General features: G+C 41.2%; 2 protein-coding genes and 1 pseudogene across 12 annotated transcripts in view; 1 reads left to right on the top strand and 2 right to left on the bottom strand.

The window, feature by feature from the left end:
- MREG (melanoregulin) overlaps window positions 1-11,288 on the top strand; it is a 54,679-nt gene extending 43,391 nt beyond the window's left edge. For both annotated transcript variants that reach the window (XM_045512010.2, XM_010948721.3), the window contains 3 exons: window positions 7,362-7,452; window positions 8,704-8,867; window positions 9,409-11,288. In XM_045512010.2, the coding sequence (XP_045367966.1) occupies window positions 7,362-7,452; window positions 8,704-8,867; window positions 9,409-9,543 (390 nt within the window). In that variant the 3' untranslated portion in view covers window positions 9,544-11,288. The remainder of the gene's footprint in view (window positions 1-7,361; window positions 7,453-8,703; window positions 8,868-9,408) is intronic.
- LOC123615013 (large ribosomal subunit protein eL29 pseudogene) lies at window positions 822-2,138 on the bottom strand (annotated as a pseudogene).
- NEMP2 (nuclear envelope integral membrane protein 2) overlaps window positions 1,177-23,928 on the bottom strand; it is a 299,056-nt gene continuing 276,304 nt past the window's right edge. For 9 of the 10 annotated variants that reach the window (XM_045512007.2, XM_045512009.2, XM_045512008.2 and 6 more), the window contains 2 exons: window positions 21,848-22,024; window positions 18,952-21,135 (listed from right to left, as the gene is read on the bottom strand). In XM_045512007.2, coding sequence (XP_045367963.2) covers window positions 20,994-21,135; window positions 21,848-22,024 — 319 coding nt within the window. In that variant the 3' untranslated portion in view covers window positions 18,952-20,993. Of the gene's footprint in view, window positions 1,315-13,876; window positions 14,019-18,951; window positions 21,136-21,847; window positions 22,025-23,928 lie in introns of those variants that run through there. The other variant, XR_012507158.1, reaches the window with a different exon arrangement.

Here is a 23,928-nt window from a genome sequence, read left to right as displayed (position 1 = left end):
TTTTAAGGGTAAACAGGCTTTGGAGTTAGATGCACTTAAGCGTTGAATTCTGGCTTGACTGCTGCTGGCAAATGAGTGTGGGGAAAGTTCTATCACTTTATTATAAAATTTGGGAAAGATCTTCTTGGCGTTACCGAAAAATTGGCCCCTGAACCCTGAAAGGCAAATTCAAACTCGGAGACAGAGTTTGGGAACAAATTAAAAGCAGCTTTATTGTTTTGCCGGGCAGAGGGGAGTCACAGCAGGCTAGTGCCTTAGTAACTGTGAATCATGGGGTTGGGGCTTGGTGATTATACAGGTGAACGGGGACGGAGTGTATCAGTGATAATGAACAATAGAGTCTTTTACAAAAGTTTGTCTTGTGTCACGGGAACTTCTGGTGGTCTGTTAAGTAGGTCATTGCCTGCAGCCTTCGCGTTATCTGGTCTGATCCCTCTGGTGTCACAGGGGCTTTTGGAGGATCTGGCCGTTCCTTCAGGGTTATCCTTCTGTGACCTTCTTTTTGGAAAACAGCTCCTAGGTTTAGGTACAATTATTTAGGGTAGGGCATAACTCAAAGAAAGCAAATTAATTAATCACAATAAATTCTTAAAGCTGCCTTAGCATCAGGGAAGCCATTTTGTGACTCCTTCATTGGCTGGGTTTTTATACAGATCAAATATGGTAAGAACCATTTTGTTTTTTTCTTTTTTTTTTTTGGACTGACAGATCCTGCCTCAGGTTTATCTGTACAAACAGCACAGGTAGACGTGAGCTGCATGCAGACAGCAGCCCAGGGGTCACACTAGTCCTTATATCCTCACATCAACAGATGAAAGCCTCTACTGTGGAGCCTTTGTGGGAGCCTGGGCGCCTTTGGGAGCCTGAGCCTGAGCTGCAGCTGCAGCTGCGGCCTTGGTCTGAGCCTTGTCCTTGGCCTCTGGCGGGCAGAGCCTGAGACCCTTGGCGATGCGGGCACGAGCATGTTTCTCGAGCTTGGGGTGAGCAGTGCAGGCAGGTCGACTGAGCTTGCGGCTGTTGCCCTTTGGGATCTTGGGCTTGACCTCCTTGGGCTTTGCCAGAGCCTTGACAGCTCAGCACGTGCACTTGTGGCCTTGGCATTGTTGGCCTGCATCCTCTTCAGGCCCTTCTTGTTGTGCTTCTTGGCAAAGCACATGTTCCTCAGGAACTTGGGGTCCACCCCCTTAAGAGATTCGTATCGTTGTGATCAGGGTTTTTTGATGCCGTTTCTGTGTCATTTTCGGGACTGGTTGTGTGTGGTGTGGTTCTTTGACTTGGCCATGTCTGCACCGGAGCCGTGAGTTCCTGAATTGCCTGGGACCGGAAGAGAAAGAAAAGAACCATTTCTTAAAGTGTAGTTTGTGATTATCTGATCTTAGGGTATGGAATGAAGAAGATAAAGAAGATTTAAGACTGGGTATGAGCATCTTCCTCTGAAGATTTTTTTTTTTAACCATCCAAGAAAGATAAAAGACAAGATCATCTCAATGCTAGGTTCTAGATGGTAAATAGATTTTAACTGAAAGTTATTATGAATCAAAAGTTAACTTTGAATCATTAGATCCAGTCAAGAGGGTTCAACATGTCTTTGCAATTAAGAGAATTGAGTATTAAACCAATAATTGTTAGACCCCTCTTCTCTGGATTTTTGGAGGAAATTCGCCATGAAATATAAGCCATTTCCTCTCCCCTGTTAGAACAACAGTCTTGTGAGAGTTGAGAAGCTCTGCTCTGATGGGGAGAGTTCAGGGGAGGCACCATAAAGCAATCCCCGGATGCAGAGAAAGACTGCTGTTGTATCTGTGTCATTGTCTAAGTCGCCCCTGGGACAGAAGGATTGAGCCATCAACACTGCATTCTTTGTAAGCCATATCCATTCCTACCTAAATAGGCCTATATGCTGAACATTTTCCCCCAGGGTCTAGAGGTGGGAAAATATGAGACTCATATTTTGTGGAGTATTTATAGTTACCTTTTTGTTTATGTACTCATTGAGTGGGCTCTGTAACATGAATCTCTCAGATCCAAGGACCAGAAAGAGGACTCCAGTTGTCTAAACCAGAATGGAATTAGCTTAGATAACAGAATTCCAGAAATAGGACTGACTTCAAATGAGATTTAATCGTGAAGCCCAGGATGGCCTCAGGCTCTACCTCTCTGTGATTCTTTCGTCTTGGTCCTCTTCTGAGTATTGACCTTCTTAAGCTGGCTCATCTCACTGTAGTAAAAGCTATGGGAGCATTTCTGGTTTTGGTACCCTCACACCCTGTCCTGTCGGGGAAGAGAGAACACCCCTCCTGATAGTGTCCAGAAGTCTATGGATTTTGTTGCATCTCATTGGCTTGAGTTGGGTTACGTGCCCATCTCTGAGCCAACAGGATATACTGGTTGGCTTAAGTTATTGAATTTCAAACTTTGCACCCACCTCAAAGGATTCCTATTTCATTGCTCTGGGAGGAGGATCCCCTGCATTGGTATTTTATTTTATTTTATTTTATTTTATTTTATTTTATTTTAAAAAATTTTTTTGTCATTGTTATTTATTTTTTTACTTTTTTAAAGTTGAGTTATAGTCAGTTTACAATGTTGTGTCAATTTCCAGCATAAAGCACAATTTTCAGTTATATCTGAACATACATATATTCATTGTCTCATTCTTTTTCACTGTGAGCTACCACAAGATCTTGTATATATTTCCCTGTGCTATACAGCATAATCTTGTTTATCTATTCTACATATGCCTGTGTTTTGTTTTTTGATAGCAGCCTTCCTAGTGAGTGAAAGGTGATGTCACACACTTTTGGGGGTTGGGGGGATAATTAGGCTTATTCATTTATTTTTGGAGGCAGTACTGGGACCTCGTGCATGCTAAGCACGTACTCTACCACTTGAGCTATACCCTCCCGCTCATGCACTGGTATTTTACAATATTCCCTATTAGTTCTAATGTACAACCAAAGTTGAGTTTATTGGCCTAAGCCAATCAGTGCCCACTCTTAGAGCTGAGAATGTAACTGTTCTCCAAAGGAAAATCGAGTTAAACCTGACAGATTGTTGAGAGAAGGGGAAAATAGATCTAGGGGAACAAACATCAAATATCTGCTTGTGGCAAACGTATCCGTGGCCCCAGTGTTCATATCACATCTTTCTTTTTTGCCATCAGAACCCACATTTTGTTTGGGACCACAGTGTGCCAGCCCCAGGGGATATAGGTTGTGATTGGTGCAAATACTGGTGATAATCTGTGTCCCCACTTGTCCTGCCTCTCTTACAATGAGAGAGAGCAGGAGAGAGAAACATGAAAGAGCTAAATCGCTCTCTTTGTTCATAGCAGAGGATGCAAAGCTAGTTTAAAGTTAATACGTAAGAAATGAGAAGTGTAAACCTAGTATTTGGAGTTACAGAAGTAACCACCAGAGAAGAAGGGGGCCGGGCCGGGGGAGAAAAAAAGGGAGGGGGAGGAGAAAGAAGAAATGTTCACAGGTAGCTACTTCTAAGGAATAAGACAAGAAAAAGAGGATGAGAGAGCAAACAATTAGTTGTCATTTTATACCCCTCTGTTCTCTTTGAATTTTTATTTCTATGTGATTATATTCTTTTTATAATTAATTATATACATTAATCGCTTCTGAAGTTGCTCCTAAGAGTGGAAGATGATTTTAAAAACTATGTAACCTATTGTTCAACAACATTTCTTTAAATGTATAAATCACCTTTTTGACATGAAATAAGGAGGACTTTTTAACTGTGCCGTTTGTCCACAACCTCACAGTGCAGAGAGGAATCAGACGTTTTAATTTTGTGCATGAGAAAATCATCCCAGGAGCTTAAATCAGAACGCAAAGTCAAGGCCAGCTCATGGACGGAAAGCTGCAGGAGCTCCTGATGGCGGCAGGAGATTGAGCTGTGTTCTGCCTTTCATGTTTGGCCGCAGCCTTCTTATCTAGCAGCCCTAAGCTGATTTAGCCAACAACTAGTCAGAAGAAAAACCTCAAGAATTCAGCTATAAGCATCTTCAGTTTTTTGTTCTTTAGTCACATCACTTTCAGTTTGACTTGGTTCCCAGGTCGTCTATGAAATTAAATCCGCTTGATTTCTTTTATTATGCTTTTGCTCATGATTAAAGTTTCGGGTCACAGCGTCACAATAACCACAATGTATTATTTCAGAAATTATGAGAAAACAAAGACTACTCTGGAAAATAAGACTTTAAATTTTGATGTCGAGTAGGTTTGAGTGTCAAGTCACTTGTGAATAATATTTAACTGATCTTTAATTGTGATTTTCAGATTGTTTGTCTAAAGAAATTGGTACAATTTAAAAAATGTAGAAGGACATCGTGAGACTTATTTTTTTCTAATTCCAGGAAATAGGTGAGTTAGCTTCTTTAGTGTGTGTAAGATTTTGTTCCTCCCCGTTTCTCATTTGCCACATTTAGATTCTATTCTTTAGGGTCGTATGTTAAAGAGGAATTCAGATTCCCCTCTTACCGTTTATTTTTTCAAAAGCCAATTTTTAGTTAAAACTCTACCTAAGCTTCCACTGGTTTTAGAGCTTTCAATTTTGCACAGAACTCTCACACCTTTTCATATATGATTATCCATGACTATTGTGTCAAAAGAAGGCAATAATAATGTGGATTTATGAAATGCAGAGTTTCAACCTGTTCGTCTTAACAGGCATCTATCACGTGCAGGTCAGCCAGTGGCATCATGTTTGGGGCCATCCTTAGCAGATTTTAAAATGTCACATTGTTGCTTCTCCATCGAACTGTTTATTAGGGGAATAGACACTGAAATGGCATGAATCTGTGTAACATTTGATGTTGGTATTTAGGAATAGCAAATAAATGATAGATGGACAGCAAGAAGAGAAAGGTTAAAAAAAACTGGAAGCCTAGATGACCCAATAATAAATGGGTCTCTGAAAAATAGAAATTTGGCTACACCTAGTGCAGGACACAAGTCTGAAGGCGTTAGCCTAAGGAGCTGAAAGTTAGCAGAGACCTCTAATTGCAAGTTAATGAAGCCACCTAGTGGTTTGGTACATAATGTAAGGTTGTGGGAATATGTAACGTGTGGACTGATTGTGTGGGTCTGGAACTAGGCGTGGCAAGGAGTCTGGTTACTTTTCATTCAGTCCAGCAAGGAGGGTCAGTTACACTGAGAATAAGCACAGCCCTGCTCTGTGTCATCTTTTATTTATGTATAGTCTTTTTATCAGAAAGGACTCAAGATAGCTTTCATGAAAACACAATGAGAGAGCACAAACTAGAAGATGAGAAAGAGAAAAAACATGAATAAAGACACAGAGTAGTAAAAACTTCTGATAATTCAAAAATGCTTCCAAAATCCTATCAGTTTTCCATTGAAAGGACTCTACATTTTCAGGTAAGTGTGGAAATTGATTGGTTATGAAATTCACAATGTCCAGAAGAGTGAAACAATTTTCAGGAAAAGTAAAATCACACCTGATGTCAAAGAGCAGAGAAATTTTCCTTCTGGAGGTCCTCACAGATCACGTAGCGCATAGCGTAATGTGTATTGTCCCTAGTCCTCATGACAGAAATCATTCTGAGTTGAGAGATTTTTTCCTAAAGGTGTCTACACTGCTTTGGAGGAGAATGTGCACCAAACTCCATTTTCAGGGCTTGCATTAAAGCATTTGATCCTCACAATAAGCCTGCGAGGTAGGTAGTGTTATGATCTCCGTATTACAGTTGAGGCCACTGAGACACAGGGAGGTTATCAACTTGCCCGAAGTCAGGCTGTTAACAAACAATGCAGCTGGGACTCAGACCTGGGAAGTCTGGCTCTAGCACCCACGCTCTTTTCCAAGATGCTGTGTATATGGAGTGGCCCAGCCAATGAAAATAGCAATACTGAATTCTTACACAGTCCGTGGGGGAGGAGGTAGGAGTGCTTTAACGTGGCGCTGAAGATGAGGTCGGGACTGCACGTGTCTGAGGTGACTCAGTTGACTTTGCCCTCCAGGGTTCCAGACTTTATCCCCGACCCCCGTCACTACAAACTCTTGTACACGCATGGGCACACACGCCTTTGGTCAAAAACAGAGGACTAGGAAAGAGTAATCAGATTCACCAACTTCCTGACTTCTAGAAAACAGGTGAAATCCAGGACCTTTTTGATGCCTTTGTATCTTCAGATACAAGAGCTAAATGCAATCGTAACAAAACGCACTTTATTTTGCTAGTTTTTCTTTCTTAGTGTGGTATCTATAAACGCTTGTGAATGGCAGCTAAATTGATTTCTCTTAACCAGTCATGAAAGTTGATTAGCAGTGAGCAGATTAGCGATGAGCAAGGTAAGCCTGGAAAGGAACTTGGTAGGGAAATCAGGGCATCACTGAAACATTTCCAGTTAGAGGAGTCAGAATAGCCTGTAACTTGAGTCTTAAATTGAGCAGTTAGAATGATGTTCCTTTAAGCTGTGCATTAGGGTAGTTGTGTGGTTAACGTTATTGCTAACAGGAAAAAGTACACGCTATAAAACGACTCTTCTATATAGATAAGACTCCTTGAAAACAAATTTCCATGGCATTTAAAAGAAATGCTTAGCACAATAAAGATTTTAATGCTCCTAAAAGATTCAAGTTCTGTTTGGGGACCAACATGATGGCCTACTACCCATAAGACTGAAGTTTCCAGAATGATAACCTGTTAATAGTTCTGCCGAATGCTTGAAAGATTCATCTTATCATGGGAGTATAAAGGAAAGAGGGTGCTGCTGAGATATGGTGAAGGAAACATTGACTGGAAATCAAGAAACTTGGGATTTACTTTATTCTGATGACAAAGGAAGACACAAATTCTTTGTGTGTTATTTTTCTCATGAACTTGGGAGTCAGACCTGGATTCGAATACTGGTTCTGATCCCTGTTAGGGCTGGATGATGTTGGATTAACCAGTTAAGACTTTTTTGGCCTCAGTTTCTTCATCTATAAAATGGCTTCAGTAATTCATAAATCTTGTCAGGTGCTCACTGTATGTATATTGTGTTTTTTTAATACCTTTGATCTTTGTAACAGTCTTAAATGGCATATTCACTGTTGTTATCCCCACTTTACCGGTGCTATCACTGCAGTTGGGAGAATAGGTAATGTGAAGAGTTTAGGGTAATTTTTGCAGTGTGTTATATAGCGCCTGGCACATAGCAGATTCTCCAGACATGGAAGCTGAGGTCTAGCTGTTGTCTCCATCTCTTTCTTCTCCTCTTCTTTTGGGATATGCTTTGAAGATTGGTGACGAGGAGAACTGCATGCTTAAACAGCTTAAGTTTGGGAATTAGACAGAGATTTAGGCCAATGTGTAGAAATAAAACTGAATTTTAATTTTCCTGCAGGAGTGGCAAAAACTCAACTATGATATCTACACCCTGCGACAGATTCGAAGGGAAGTGAGAAATAGATGGAAACGCATTTTAGAAGATTTAGGTGAGTCTGAAAGTGATTACGAAATGGTAAAAATAACCAGTTGTGATCATTCCTCTTCACTTTCTTCAGCCTGGTTTTTATGAAAAGGGTGTCAGTAACTGACTAACTAAGGCTACTTACTGTGTACTAATTATTTTCCCAATCCTGTTCTCCCTGTATCCTCAAGCACAAACATCTGATGTTCCCGTTATCGGCAGCCCCTGTTTTGAGGACGTGTTTTGCCATGTGCTACTCCATCTGTCCTCAGTATCAAGTAGCACAGGCAGCAGAATCACATGGGCACTGCCATTGAATTTGGGGGCCTTGTGCATTGACTGAATTAGATGGGACTGATTGGTCAATCAGTAGCAGCTTTATAAGATAAGGCAGATTGGGAGAAATACTGTTTGTAAGAGAGACAGCAAAATACAGTGTAGACTTCCATAAGGACTTAGGGAAAATACCCGTGGTGTTAGAGTAGACATTGCGTATTGATTTTTCTCAATTCTGCCCGGGCTGTGATAGAATAAACATGGTCTTCACATTGTAAAATAAGCTGGCTTTAATGTTTAAAATAATGAACGTATCAGCTTTGAAGACCTCAGTCCTTCTGCTTTGAAAGAGAACATGACACCTTGGCATCAGAACTTTTCAAAAGAAAGGTACCAAGTTGCTAGCCCCTGTTGCTTTAGTTGGGATGCAGTGGGATGGGGTGGACCTCTGCCCTCTTTACTTATTCAGTATTGTTGTGACTTAATAGTCTCCTTTTTAACAATGTAAGTTGCTCCAGGCAGGTTAAATCTATGAGTCTTCTATAGCATTGGGAAGTAACTTAACTCGCCAACTATATTGCCCCAGGAAGGGAATCTGGGCTTGGAGAAATAGGGGAGGAAAGTGACCACTTTGCAGATTGGGGTGGGGCAGGAAGGAATTCTGGGGACAGGGAAGGAGATGAAGGGTAGGGAGTGGAAGGAGGGTTTCCAAACCAAGAAAAGGGGCAGCAAGCAGTCAGTGGGTATCTGAGTTTTAACTCGAAGAGAAAAGCTAATGAAGAAAATTTGGTAAGAGGAAACCTCAAAAGAATTTTAATTAAAGACTCCGCCAACTACACTGAGCTGGGAGGCAGCATGTGAAGTGGAGGCTTGGGCTTCTGTTTGCTCGTGCTTGTTCAGAATTCACCCTTGGGTCCCTTAATCTCCTGCAGGGACCGCACTGCGGGACTGTCATTTCTTTGTGACTACTTTACATGAAGGTTCAATTTCTTTACCTTAGGTTTTCAAAGGGAAGCAGATTCTTTGTTGTCAGTGACGAAACTCAGCACCATCAGTGATTCTAAAAACACAAGGAAGGCTCGGGAGATGTTGTTGAGACTGGCCGAAGAGACCAATATTTTCCCAACCAGTTGGGAGCTCTCAGAGAGATACCTCTTTGTTGTGGTAAGTGAATACCTTTGTCCGTCTGCCCCGATTTTGCCTTAAATTTTTGCTTTCCTGTTGGTCCATATACTCATCATTCTAACACCGCTAGATCTGCCACAGTGTGAGGTGTGGCAGGTGAGGCTGGCATCTTCTGCATTAGTTCCCGGTGGCCAGCACATCGTAATCACTTGGAGGGCTTTAAAAATTCAGGTTTTTGGATTGCACTCAGACCAGTTGAGACTTGGGTTGTGGCTCAAGAATCTATCTGTATTTTTCAGCCAATTTTGCTGTGCAGCCAGCCTTCTGAATCATTTTTTTGTTCAAAGAGATGTAGGAAGGATTGTGTCTATAACCAAAGGTTGAAAAAATGATTTGAAAGGACTCTTAGACAGCATAAGTGAGGGATTAAGGAGTGTCTCTAAATTTATTAAGAAAAATGTAATAAATGTTTTACTTACTCATCATTTCTAGGGTGGATATTGTGGTTTTAGATTGGTTTTCTCACTGACAGGGCTTGGTTCCTATCTTGAGAACATTTTTATCTTTAACTTTTTGGCAGGACCGTCTCATTGCACTCGATGCTGCAGAAGAGTTCTTTAAAATTGCCAGTCGAACTTACCCCAAGAAGCCTGGGGTCCCATGCCTGGCAGATGGCGAGAAGGAATTGCACTGCCTTCCGTTTCCAAGTCCCTAAAGGAGAGACTGCGAGGCAATACTGGAATTCTTCCACTGGAACTCAACAGCCAACCAAAGTTGGACAAGTGCTAGAGGGCTAGCTAAGAGAAGAAGGATTCTGGCTCCTACAGAAATTTAAGGGTTTGAATGTCTGGTCATCATGAGGACTTGACTCTATGAAATGTTCAGGTTGCGTTGAAACACCCCAGGGACCTTGCATCAGCAAGTTGGTCAGCGGGATATTTCATCATGGGTGATTAGCTTCCAAGAACTCGTTGCCCCTATTTTGGTTTTGGTTGTACAATAAGCTCTAAACACTGGTCCTGCTGGGACAATGGGAAGTTCTAGTTAATAAAACAGTAAGATTCATAGAACTACCATTGAACCCATATATGGATTACCAATGTTTAAATAATTGTTACACAATACAGGCTAACACCAAAATAATACCAGGCATCATATGACCTTTCCTTGACTTGGAAGCACCTACAGAGCCTTGGAGGTGTTTGAGGCCTCATTCTGAGTATCTGTTATGATGACTCAGAAATTTAGATGTACCCAGTAATAGAAACACCTAGGAGTGCTGCTCAGAAGTGAGTCCCAGATAGAATGATCCCAAGGAGTACTTCTGCAGCTACATGTAAAAAGCTCTGTCTTCAGTTGTGGCACAAGCATCTTTGTCCCAACATTATTGAGATCTGGTTACCTCATTTTTGCATATTGCCCAGCCCTGGTCCACAAGCCCTTGATATTTTATCTGGGATGGCACCTGTTTGACCTCCACTTTCTTCTCTTCTGTTTAATCTGTCCCCAACTTATCGGCCGAGAGTGGCACCTGTCCAGGGACCCCCAAGCAGACTTGCAGCTCTATAGGCAGTGTTGCATTGAAGGTCCTTGCTGGAGTTTCTTCCTTTCTGAAGATGATTTTTCAAACTGGAGCAATTCTGTCAACACAGCTTGCTTCTATCCACAGACTGAGCCGTCCAGCTTCCAAAGTGACTTGCCACGTAGGCAAGGAGCTTGCCATGAAATCGTGGTTCATTTTATTGAAAAGACTTTCAGAGCCTGTAGGATTTCTCCATAGATTGCTGAGAACAATGGCAATATTTTTACTTTTATAGATTTTGCTCTTCTGACTTCAAGTTAAAAAGTAACTTGTATTTAGTCTGCGCAGGGGATTGTGACTTGAAAATTCTCCTATGCTGACTGGCCCTTTTGGCAGTGAACACAATGTTTAAGATGTTTGTTAGAGGAGATGCGTGTTCTCCATTTACAAATGCATTGCAGACCAATTTAACTGACATGTTTCAGGTAAATTCTTCCTAGTTTAATAAGTAAACTAAAAGTTTTATTTTTTAAAATAAAAAATATATTTTTATTTTGTTTTATGTAGTACTTAATCCCTCTCTCATGTTGTTGAAAATTAGCCTGAAGGTATTTTTCCTCACGTCTGTGGGCTCTTGCAAGATAAACATACAAACAGTGAAACAAACAATAAATTAAACCAAAAAAAAAAAAAAAAAAACTTGGAAAATTATATTATTTTCATCTTTGTCCTTGGAATTTGTATTTTGTCTTTCTGCCTTCTTTTGATGTCAAAATAGATGGGATTGTTTGCATCTATGGAGAATAAATTGTAACCATAGTCTTTATTTTTGGTAATGAATAAGTAAGGATAAACTTGTCTCTCTGATTATAAAAACATGTGGAATTATCCAGGAAATCTTCCTTGCAAGGAATTAAAAGTTTTCTGTTTACTTTTCAGTTGAATGTGTGTTTTATTTCTGAGAATAAGAAGGAACAGATATTCTTTCCATAATCCCTTTAAATTAAAGGGTTAAGAAGCTGAAAGACTGAAAGGGCTTAAGGCCCTCCTGTCATTCTAAAGCCATTCGAGGGGCGGATCTGTGCCCAAGTCCATTGAGTGGTACGTGAGAGAGGCTTAAGGATGCCTGAAGTGACCACTTCAGAAGTCACAAGTTACTCTGCAAGACCAGGATCCAAAGGTTCATGCGTGTATGCGGGGCGATTTCAGGTGGTAGATGGAAATCTTTATGTTAATAGTTACTCATTTTAATATGCAGCATGGGGAAAACCTGTAATTAGCAGATCAAACACCTGATTTCCTATTCCACGGATATTACTGCAGTGAACAATAAAGTATAAATGTTTTCTTAAAGGGGGTTCCAGGAAGACCCAGTGGACACATGGACCAAAGTGATAAAGAATGCATTGGTGAGAGGTCCCCTGCATCACTGAAAGCTCGGTAGTATCCATGCAGGCCAGAGGCTATTCCAGAACTGGGCTCATGGAAACAATGGGGATGGAAGAATAGGGGCCCAGTGGCAGTGCTTCACTGTCAGAAGCAAAGTGGGCACAATTATAGTGAGTGGCCAGGTCTGAGGGTTACCTGCAGAGAGATTTGGAGATGGTTGATGGAACCTGGCATCCCTAGGGGCAAACTAGATGGGTAGCCAATAAGAGTATTGTTCAAACTAGACCATGAAAAGATCTCAAGGATGGACAATCAGGAGACAGACAGGGCATAGCCATAGCCATCTTAATAAAAAGCCATGATCTGCCAAGTTTCCAGACCTTGGCTGTTTCCCAGACCCAGAAACTACTGACTGAAAAAGGCTGGATTCCCCAAGGAGGACTTTGAAACATCACTGCAAGTATATATGGCAATGCTTCCCCTATTCCTTCCACAAAAGGACCTATAGCTGTTTACCGGGAGACCATACACTGGGAAAAGGAGTGTACACAAACACCCTGAGGACATGGGACACAAGGTCCAAGTTGACATTGATACTTAGGGACAAGAATATCACTGGAGTGTGCCATTTAGAGTCAGGGCAAATGGAGTTCAGATCATAAACGGAGTCCTCCCCCAGGTCTAATTCACCGGAGGTCCACTGAGTCCATGGATCTACCCAGTGGTCATCTCTCCACTTCCAGAATAAATTATTGGACTGAATATACTTGGAACTTAGCAGAACCACCATTTGTTTTTTGGCCTGTGGGTTAAAAAACATCTTAATGAGAAAGCTAAGTGGAAACCTCTGAAAATACTTCACTCCCCTGGCCAAGATAGTAGACCAAAGTCAATATTGTATTCCAGAAAAACGATAGTGATTAGTATCCTTAAAGACCCAAAGGATGCAGGAGGGTTGGTCTTGATTAAGATTCTATTTAATTCACTACTCTGGCCCTGAAACTAGGTGGATCCTGGAGAATGAAAGTGAATTATTGAAAATTCAACTAAATAGTAGCCCTAATTGCAGCTCCTGAGCTAGATGTGGGATCTTTGTGAGAATAAATTAACACAGTCTCAGTCACATGGTATGTGGCAAATGATCTGGCAAATGTGTTCTCTCCATACCCATCAGAAAGATAGGTCAGAAAGTGTTAGTATTCACCTGAGATGGACAGCAGTACACATTTATGGTATTGCTCCAGAGCTATCTAAACTCTCCTCCCTCTGTTACAATATAGCCCAAAATGATCTGGACCATCTAGACATTCTACAGAATATCACATTGGTTACTGTATCAGTGACATTAGCGATGAGTATAAATCGGCAAACGCATTAGAGGCCCTGACAAATGACACGAGCTTCAGAGGTTGGGAGATAAATCCTACAGAGTCTCAGGGACCTGCCACTTCAGTGAGGTTTTCAGGGGTCTGGGGCATGCTAAAACATCCCCTCCAAAGGAAAGGTCAAATTATTTCATCCTACACCTCCCACCTCTAAACAGGTGAGCCAGCAGAATGCTTGGTAGGCAGTTGTCTTCGTGCTGTCACCTGGAAATACTGCTCCATCCCATTTAACTGGGTGACATGAAAATCTGCCAGCCACGAGTGAGATCCAGGCAGGAAAGGGCTCCAAAGCAGGCCCAGGCTATGGCCAAGCGACTTGACTCCTGTATCACAGGACCCTGCAGAACATTTGGTATTAAAAGTCATGGTGATAAGAAGAAATGCCACGTGAAATGGATGGAAAACTCAACAGGAGAATGACAACACAGACCCCAGGGTTCTGGAGCAAGGCCGTGCCATTTGCAAGGGATAAATACACATCACTTGAAAAACTGTTCATCATGAGTTGGGTTTTTGTCAGATTCAGGAACGTGTAAGATCAAATTCTCGCATCAATATAATTTTTCCTGTTATTTTTCCAATATAAACTATTAATTTTAGAACAGCTTTAGATTTGCAGAAAAGTTGCAGAGATAGTACAGAGTTACAGTTTCCCCCATTATTAATATCTTACCTTATGGTACATTTGTCACATCTAATGAACCAATATTGAGACCTTATTATTAACTAAAGTCCAGAGATTATTCAGATACCTTAGTTTTTAACCTAGGGTCTTTTTCTGTTGCAGGATCCCATGCAGGACATCTAGTCATCAAGTTCTCTTAGGCACCTCTTGACTATGGTAACTTCTCAGACTTTCTTTGCTTTTGATGACCTTGACAGTTGTGAGGAGCACTGTTCGGGAATAGAGAAGAGAGAGAGGATAAGTACTAGTGTGGCCTTGAGACAAGCTGCAGCAGCGGGGCTCTAAGTTGTCCAATTAGCCTTCTTCGTGTAGTAGTTTTCCTCAAGGAAAGAAATGCACCAGGCTGCAGGAGGAGACTTTCCCAGGGCTTGCCATAAAAAGCAAGTGGATTGGACCACTTGGATCACATGGGTGGACTGTTGCCAATGATGTGGGATACTGCTGCTGTCTGCCCTTTTTGGGTCTGAAATATACATTCCCTCCACTGTTGGCAGTATTGGTGTCTGAGATCTTAGTCAAGACTGTGTAGGAATTGCCATCAACAGATGAGAGTTGTCTTGTCCACTGTCACCCCCCCCCGTTGGCATCCTGCATCTACTGACTAGTCAGTTGGTACAAGGGTAGGAGGTGCTATCCCACCTCTAAAGCTCCCCACTAGATTGGCTGAGGCCTTTGTTATGACTACATCACGGAAAAAATTTTCCCAATCCTGCCTTTCCTCTCTCCTCCATAGGTATTTGCTAATGAACTTGTTGCTCGCCAATCTCCATTCCAGAATCTTTTCCCCCAGGGGAACCCAATTGTGACAGTACCTGAGTAAACAATACAGTACCCCCAAGACTGCGTTTGTAGCTGACACGTTCACAGTGCCCCTAGTTTTAGTGTAACTAGGCCAGAGCATTTATCTATTGAAATACATATGATTTCATTATGAGCCATTAAGTAACATCTTTATCTTTGGTATTAGAGCATTATTTTTAAAACATTCTTAAGTAGGTGTTATTTGTAAATTCATTTAACATAAATGGTTAAATCATTTTAAAAGACCATCATACAAGTGACTTTTCTTTAGCTAAGACATTAGAGTCAGTAACTTTGGGAAGAGGACCTCACTGACAGCCATAGAAACTAGTTTATTTGACTACTCTCCAATGATCAGAGACGGATCATGGCACAAAACCTGGATTCTTTCCCATTGGATTAATGAATTTATCCATTCCCTCAGATCATGTTCTAATACTGATATCAAAAGAAGTCTGTTTACATTTGATTAAGTTGCAATGAAAGGAGTATACTCATAATTTCTAAATCACTACCACGTATAGAGTGAACACGGCCAGCTGCTTTGAATTTTCTTTTACAGTAAGTGTTACTATTAGCTTCCAGAGTATTAGTCCACACTCTCGTTTTGACAAACTACAAATGGATATATGGCATTCTAAATTTTAACTCAACATATGGATTTAGAACACTGGGCTGCAGAGAACTGAGTCAGGGAACTAAGTCTTAACCTGATTCTCATCCTTTGATCATTTAGTAACTAAATGGGATTTACCTGATTTTGCTATTCATCCATATTCTAAGTATTTAGTGAGACTAAATTTAGAAAGAATAATTTTTTGTATATATGTATATGTATGTATATTTCTATATTACATATTATAAAGAACAAAAATAAAATCATGAGATTCATAATAGTTAAATAAAGCATAGACCTATAGATCATTACTTTTTCAAAAGCCAACAGCTGTAGTTTTTAGGTAACAATTTACTTAAAAAATTCTTCAGCATTAGTAGCATGAAAGGTGTAAGCTAATTTTATCATATGTCCTAGAGAAGTGTAGTTAGCATTCGAAGTATCCTAATCAGGAATCCATTTTCCAAGATGATTAAACAACAATCTTTATCAAAATTTACACCGGTTAAGTTCATTAAGTTGCATAAAGGGGGTTAGGAATGAGTTTCCATTAGCGAAATGAGTGGTAGTCAAGATAAATGCTTGGCTAGAACAACTGGCCGCCATCAATTTTGCAAGAAGGTGTTAAGAATCTCTTATACCCAGCAGTGTTGAAGGGTTAGAGCATCCTTTGTCCTTTGTCTACCTTCTTCACAGACCTGAGGCCAAGTTGTCTGACTTGGTTATCAGAATATTGTTGTGTCTACATAAGAATAACACTTTCAATCAAGTTTCTTTCAAACTTTTATTTCAATAGTCGGTCCCGAGAAATGAAAGTGGAGGCTTCTCTGGGATTACAGGAAGCAAATGAGTAATTCCTGGCTAATAAGTGTTGTATGAAGAATTTGGGATAAGATTTGCTTCCATTGTAACATTAGGTTGCAAGAGGATGAGGGAGGCTATACATGGCTTTCCCTTTCCATTCTTGAGGCCAGCCTCAAGCAGTGGGATCTAGCCGCTTGGAGAGGTACCCTATAGGCTGTTGGGTAGGACCCAGCCATTGGGTGAGGACCTCCAGGGCTATTCCTCCTCTCTCGTGAACATAGAACTGGAAGGGCCTTGTGGGATCTATAAGCCCCAAGGCCGGTGATCTTACTAGGAGGTTTTTTCATTCTTCCATTGCTTCCTGTTGGGAAGGATCCCACTGGAGAGGTCTTCCCAATTATCTACCCCTAAAGCCCCTTCTAAGAAGCTGGTCCCCATGGATCTGGCGTTTAAAGTATTGAACAATAGAGACAGGGCTAAGAGGCAAAAAGGATTCAGGCACAACAGCAAAAGGGGCAATCCTTAGCAGCAGCCTTTATCTCTGCACCACCTCAGAGTTACCCTCCACCAAGACCCACGGTGAGGACAGGATCCAGGATGCCTGCATCAGAGCCACTGTCTTGCCAAAAAGGGACCCGTTTTAAGTACAGCCAGGAGGGCCACTGGAAAAACAAATGCCCCAATTTTGGGAAAAGTCCACCAGGACCCTGCCCTATGTGCAAACAGAAAGGCCACTGGAAGCAGGACTGCCCCCAGTCCCGAAGTGGACTTGGGGCTCCCAAACCAATGATGGCTGAGATAACTAAAGGCTGATGGGGCCTGGGACCCTCCCTGGCTCCCACAGGACACCGGGTCATTTCTCCAGCAGAGCCTTGGGGACCCCTTGTGGCAGGTAGAAAAGTTGTCTTCTTATTAGATAAGGGAACCACCTACGTGTGCTGACTGATTTCCTTGGACCCTTGTCCTCCCAATCCAGTGTAATAACGGGGGTCAACAGAAGGCCCCCAACAAGGTGCTTACTAAAAATTTACTTTTACACATGAGTTTTGGCTGGTGGCTGAGTGCCCCATCCCCTCATTGGGAAGGGACCTACTTGCTCAGTAAATCCCAATAATTGAAATAATCCAATTCAAAGACCCTTACGTGAAAGACATGCACCCCAAAAAATGTCTACTCTTGGCTTTAGGAGCCTGCCTCAATCCCAAGCCAGAAGAGGTCTCCCTTCCACTCCATATTGATTCTCAAGGAAACCCTGCTGTCTGGGAACTTGAGGTCCCTGACAGAGCTACTATTGTCAGGTTATCATCAAAATGGGACCACGTGAGGCCACAGGCAGGCCTCTTCAGATCAGAGGCCAAACCAAGAGCTTTAATTAAAAAAAACTTCTCAAACCCAGGAAGGCTCATCAAAAGTGTTCATAAATAGATGGCCAAATGGGAGGCCATTGGTTGGACTAAACTGACCATAGCTGATATTCGGAGCCTAATAAAATTTTTTTAGAAAAGTCTCCCCTAAGCTAAATGAGAAAAAACAAAACTGTCTTTGTTTTACAAATCTAGTCTTTACAGGACCAGAGGTGTGGCTCCAAAAAGGATACAAAGCCCACCAATACTTTGACCACTCCCAAAACCTCCCCTATGTATTTATCTTAATAGACAAGTATTAAAAAAAGACATTTTTTTCTGGCCTTTGAAAAACAAAATCTCTCTATGAGACTCTAGGGCTTCCTATGCCTTTGAGATACAAATATTCTACCTTGTCTTCCTGGGAATTGTGATCTCACCATCTTTTTAAAATGCAAATTTCAAAAAAAAAGGTGGGGGAAGAAGTAATTTGGAACTTAATTTGCTAAGGAGAAGTAAAAATTTTATCTCTTTTTCATAAATATTAGCAAAAAGGCTTAGCCATCTAAGTGGGCAACTTTGATTTGTTTTTGTTCTGCCAAAAACCCCAGTTTAAATCCAACCTCTTTGGTACCCAGTGGGCTTTACTTTGTTCTATCTGATTCATGACTAAAATTTTAAAATGAAAACTACAAGGTGTCTGGCTTGTATGCCATAGATGTATGGTATTGGCACAATTAAATGGTAAAAGAGCTCTTTAATTGGCTGAAAGGAAATTAAGTACTTCTATAAATACTCAAACATAGAGAAAACTGGCCAAAATAAATTTCAGGTTCACGTTATCTAAAAAGGATTCAGTACTGGTACTGGTATTGAAGCTAGCTTAAGCTTGCTAGTTTAATTAATTCAAACATGTCTTTAGAGGCGTAAGTGTTAAGTATAATAGTTCGGCTGTGCCCAGGCTTAGTAGAAGGCAAGCAAAACTTTATTATATCTGTTACAAAGCTGTCAACAAAAAAAGTAACTCAGTGTAAAAAAAACTTTCAAAAAGTAAACAAAACATGGGATTTGGGGTAAACTCTATAGGAGTTTTCTTTTGAAAGTATCTACCTAAAATTATCTCTCCAAATTTTGGTACTTAAAAGTTAAAAAGTTCACTGACTATCTGTGTCATTTATAAAATATTAAAACATTAATTGCTGGGTAGGCAGATCTAAGTTTATCTACCTTTGCCTTAGGAAAAAAAAAAAAGAAAACGTGTTTCTAGTCAGGAAACGGTGATATGACAACCAATTCACAGTTGCTTGCTTCTTGGTTTTTGCCAGAGATTTAAGGTTTTGGAGGGTTAAAATGATAATACATGTAATTACAGCTCCTAAAATAAGTATTTCAGTAAACAGTGGGAAAGTAAGATGTATGTTTTTAGTAAGTATTTCGTAAACAAACAAACAAAAGCTAAAAAAAAAAAAAAGGTTTCATACATAATCAGGATTTTAAATATCTAACAAATTCTGAAAGTTCTTTGTGGCCCCAGCTAACTTTAAGATGCTTTAAAAAAAACCTGAGACATCTCACATATTAAATTAACTAGGATTATTTAATATGTAAAGTTAAATATAATCAGTCATAATTCTCATAATTACAAACAAATCTATCAGTTACAGATGTTTAACCATGCATTTTAAGTCTTTTTGTTGTTACAGACTATCGAGTTGTTACAAAGGTGCTTCATCTTTAAAAACATTCATCAGAAGTCAATGGAAACAGTGGGTTTCAACAGTCCCAGTCAAATGATGGCTATTGGAAGATTCCAGCTCATACCCTCAGCCCTCTGGACACAAAAACAAAAGGCTTCCCTGCTCTTGGGGCCCCTAGATTAGGCATTCAGAGATTTTTTACTCCCTGCTAGGCAGGGTCAAGGCCCCTGCTCAAGCCTGGCCTGTTAGCAACTTCAGAAGAAGGACCATCGCCCCTCTACAATTCCATAAGATTATGGGAGTAAAATCTCTGAGGGGGGAATGAGACAGGAAGGGGGCAGGGCACAGCCATTCAGGGGATAACACAGCAATTAACACTAGAATGGCGAAAGATTCAACCCCCAGGAGGCCTTGAGGCTCAAAATGGTGGGAGATTTGACTTCTAGGAGACCGTGAGCTTCATTATATGCCCACTGTAACACATTAGCATGGTGAATAACACACCCACAGGCACCATGGCAGTCCCAAGGCTAGCCACAAAAGGTCAAAGAGCGGGAAAAGGCTAATTTCCTGGGAATCCCAGCCCCTTCTCCAGCCTAGACTGGTCCTTCCACTTACTAAGATATAAAGCTACCGAGCCCATAAAAATTGGCCTTTGGAGACGGCCCGCATTCTATGGAATGTGTGCCTACTTTTATTCTAAACTGAGCTTCCAAACCCCACACCTTGTGGCCTTTCTCTTGCCTCCTGATGTATCTCTAAATAAATCTACCTTCACTCAAACAAAACAACCCCCAAAAAACAAAAAAAGATGATTTGTCCCTCATATGAGCAGAAGACTAAGTTAGACAACCCTGGGGGTGGATATACACCTACATAATATACATATTTTATATGTATATATTTCATTTTATAGGTATATATATGTATATACTCATATATATAATACACATATATACACACACATCCATACAGATATGTGTGTATATATATGTAATATATACCCATAGACATATGTATTGATACACACGTATATATATGTACATGTTATATATGTACATATATTATATATGCATAAATATACAGATATATAATAAACATTACATATATACATATCCATACAGAGACTTGTGTATTTACATGCACCCATAAAATAGACACATGATATGGCTGTACATGCATAGCTAGACCTGTGTATGGATGAGCACCCCTTTAATAGCCACATGATATGGGTGCACTTCACCTCCACCCACAGGCCTGTGTTTGGAGGGGTACCCGTTCTCATAGACACATGATAAGGGTGCACTTCATCTCCATCCCATCTTGTAAACACATGACATGGGGTGCATCTCCACCCTCAGGCCTGGGGATGGAGGGGCACCTCATCTTGGCATTATTAAAGGTTCTGAGAAGGCCTGCAGTACATTCATTTAATCTTGTATCAATCTTAGTTGACCTTAGTATCCCTTTATCCACTAACACTGATTAGCTTCCTGTGGACTATTTTGGGAAAGACCGGTCCAGCATATCTCAGGTCTCTCCCAGCACTTACGCTGATAACACGTAGGAAGAACAAAGTAGTCTTTTGACACGGTTCTGGGGATTAAGGGAGTAAATTTTAATGTCCCGGAGTTGACAAGGCACCTATTTATATTAATTGGCCCCTTGAAGATCAATATGATTCCCTTGTTCCTATAAAAGCCTTCACTCAGGGAAAGTGGTAATGACCATCACAGAATCTTGGTGGCCTCCTACAGTACAATTAGAACTGGTCAAGAAGGGCCAGCTACCCTCAACATAGTTTAGTTTTCCTTTCCAGTGTAACGTGCTTTTCTCCACAGCAAATGCTTTTGCCACTGTTCCCTAGAACAGTTTTGCTGCCTTTAATAGGGTCGCTTCCCCACTTCCTTGTCCAGAATGAAGTCAGTGTGCAGGCAGGCTGTCAGGAGTCCTCGGGTTAAAGAGCTGCTCTTCCAGGAAGGCACCTCCGAAGCCATACTGTTCTTCATGCAGACTGATTTCTTCCGGTGACAAGTGGCTTCCTCCAAGAACAAAGTCTGCAAACCTAGGTTTTTTTGTTTTAAATAGTTAATGTTATCACAGAAAGGTTTATTTTGAAGATAACATGTTCCCTTGATACTTATCCCCTTTAATTAAACGTGACTTTGCATCAGTGGAGGATGGCATTTACACAGCGGGCGTGAAAACAGGAATGGCTTATGTATCCTCCTTGAGATGCTCAGGGAAAGGCAGACTCAGAAGCATCGGTGCTGCCAAACATACCGCTCCTGTTTTCTAATCCCTTCTCTCTCCCTTTCTTAGTAAACATATTATTTATTCATTATTTGGTGTCAACACTTCCCCTTCAGCCTCCAATTTGAGGGCACTGTCGTTGGGAGAAAGCTATGAAGAAGGGAAAGCGCTAAGGAAAAGATGTCGGGGCGGAGATGCCTTTCTTCGTCAACTTTACAAATGACTGTCCGCACCCACAGAATGAGAAGCAAGTGACACATCCCATTCCACCTCTTCCCTTCTCCTGTGAGCTGTCTGGATGGCCTGCCCTATAAAACACATTGGGTCAACACCGATTCTGACACTGGTAGGTTGTACAGTGCAAGTCGGAGCACGGAGGGAAAAGAACGTCCGACAGCTTCCACATCATCTGTCATGCGGGGAAGTCGGCTGTTTCTAGTCTGAAGCATCTGAACCAAAGCGCTGCATTATTTTCACAATAAATCCAACCCAAGCTGTAGTCTGGGCAGCTGAGCAGGGCTTACTTTTTGGGCGCCTTGAGCCTGGAGACGGCCAGCCAGGACGGAAAGCCGGGGCTGCGGCAGGCCTGGCGCAGCTCCTCCAGGGCGCGGGTGGTCGCAGCATCCGCTTGTTCCCTGTATTCGTCTTCAGTGAGGTACTTAACCACCGGCTTTTTCGATGTAAACCATGTCTTCACTTTCCTAAAACACGCAGCATTTAATTGCTAGATTCCATACTTGGTTACTCAATTCAACCCTTAAGATTTATAAAAGTATATTTCTTAGTGACAGTAATAACTCTTAACTTCCTCTACATCATACTATGCTGCATTATTGCTATCATGACTGGGGTTTATAGAACTTGCTGTTTGGGCCTAATAATACCTTTCTCCTCCTCCTGGACCATCCTAAATAATGTTCTAAGGCATCTGAAGATCAATGTCTGATAAAGATATTAATTGTATTTTTCTTCCTCGGTGATTTCAAATCACACAAACAGACAATTAAAGGTCTGGCTTCTTTATGCTTGCCTGGATTTCCCTGGGCACTAATAGAAGCAAGCCTTTGAGATGTCCTTTTACGGAGACCCAGAAGCATCATTTGCCACTTAGTCTCAACACAGAAGACAGAAACATTTGTGGGACAGCGCCTCCACCTAGTGGTGGTGATTCTGACTAATCCTAGAGAGGGAGCCAACACTGGACAAAAAGTTGTGTATTAAAAACAATTCTCGTGGGGAGGGTACAGCTCAGTGGTAGAATGTCTGCTTAGCATGCATAAGGTCCTGGGTTCAATCCCCAGTACCTCCATCAGATAAATAAAACAAACAAACAAACTTAATTACCTCCCCCACCAAAAAATAAATAAATAAAATTTTAAAAAAGAAAAAAAACCCCAACAATTCTTTGCTACATGGTGAGGGGCTCATGACTGGAATTTTTTTCCAACCAGGAAAGTCCTAAAGGAGAGAATCTCATAAAAATGGTAATGGTAATAAAATTTTTAACATATATGTTATATTTATCAATGAGTTTTTAAAAATGTTTTTGAGTGGCTTAAAATTTAATTTAACCAAAGATTCTCAAACATAAATGAGCATCAGAATTACCAAAAGGTGTTTTTAACATATTATTTCCTTGAGGTTCGGGACCTGAAAAATCTTTTAATTTTTAGTAACTGTGTGATGGTTGATGAGCTGGATTAGGGGCCCACTGACATTATTTCCTTCTCCTTTTCCGAAAACCTAGCCTGGGCCCCCAAGAGGAAAACCCCTGGGCTCTGAGCAGAAGACTGGGACACAGTCCCGGCTCTGAGGTTTACCCACTGTGTGAGCTGGGGCAATTCCTTCACAGTTCTGAGCCTCACTCTGCACACAGGGGAAAAAATGAAAGTAATACTATCCATCTCAGGAGGTCACTGTACAGATGAAATACCATATTTTGGGTAAAGTGCTCAGCACAGTGAGTGGCCTACAGTAAGAATGCAGTAAAGCTAATCACAAGAGTAGCTACCAAATAGTATTAAAATACATTCAAACAGCTCTTTGCAAACTAGAATGTACTATAGAAATCAAGGTATTATTTCTCTGGTTTATTATTTAACCTGTAAGTTCCTCTTTTATCCCTCAATTCTTCACATAATTATTCACTAGCAAAATGAAAAGTTGATGAAGTTACAATAATATTTTGATTATTCATGTTAACAATACACACAGCAAGCGCATAAGGGGATCGTCGTGCAGGTGACGGAACACACTCTGCTCCTGGCAGGGCAGTGATGTTTGAAGGGAAAGTGGAAGGCATTCTCTCTTGGGTTCCTTAGAGCACAAACCCGGCAAAGGACCAGAGGCCTGGAGGATGTGGAGTGGCCAGCCTCCTCCTGGCAGAGGGACCTCTTGACACAGGGCAGAGAGAAGCAGCCAGCATCAGTGCCTCTGACCCTGCTGCCTTTCAGCCTTGCCACCAGCCTCTGCGGAGGAGCCCCGGTCTCATGCTGGTGCATGTTTACCCCTGTGACATCACCACATATGCAGCCACCAATTACCAGTCACCAAAGTCTCCTTCCTCACAGCCAAGTCTACCACGTAAATATTTATTAACTCCTTC

The sequence above is a fragment of the Camelus bactrianus genome, chromosome 5 (genome assembly GCF_048773025.1).
Source record: "Camelus bactrianus isolate YW-2024 breed Bactrian camel chromosome 5, ASM4877302v1, whole genome shotgun sequence".
In the NCBI taxonomy this organism is placed as follows: Eukaryota; Metazoa; Chordata; class Mammalia; order Artiodactyla; family Camelidae; genus Camelus; species Camelus bactrianus.
Note: the sequence above shows the minus strand (reverse complement) of the source record. Positions and strands in the feature narration are given on the sequence as shown.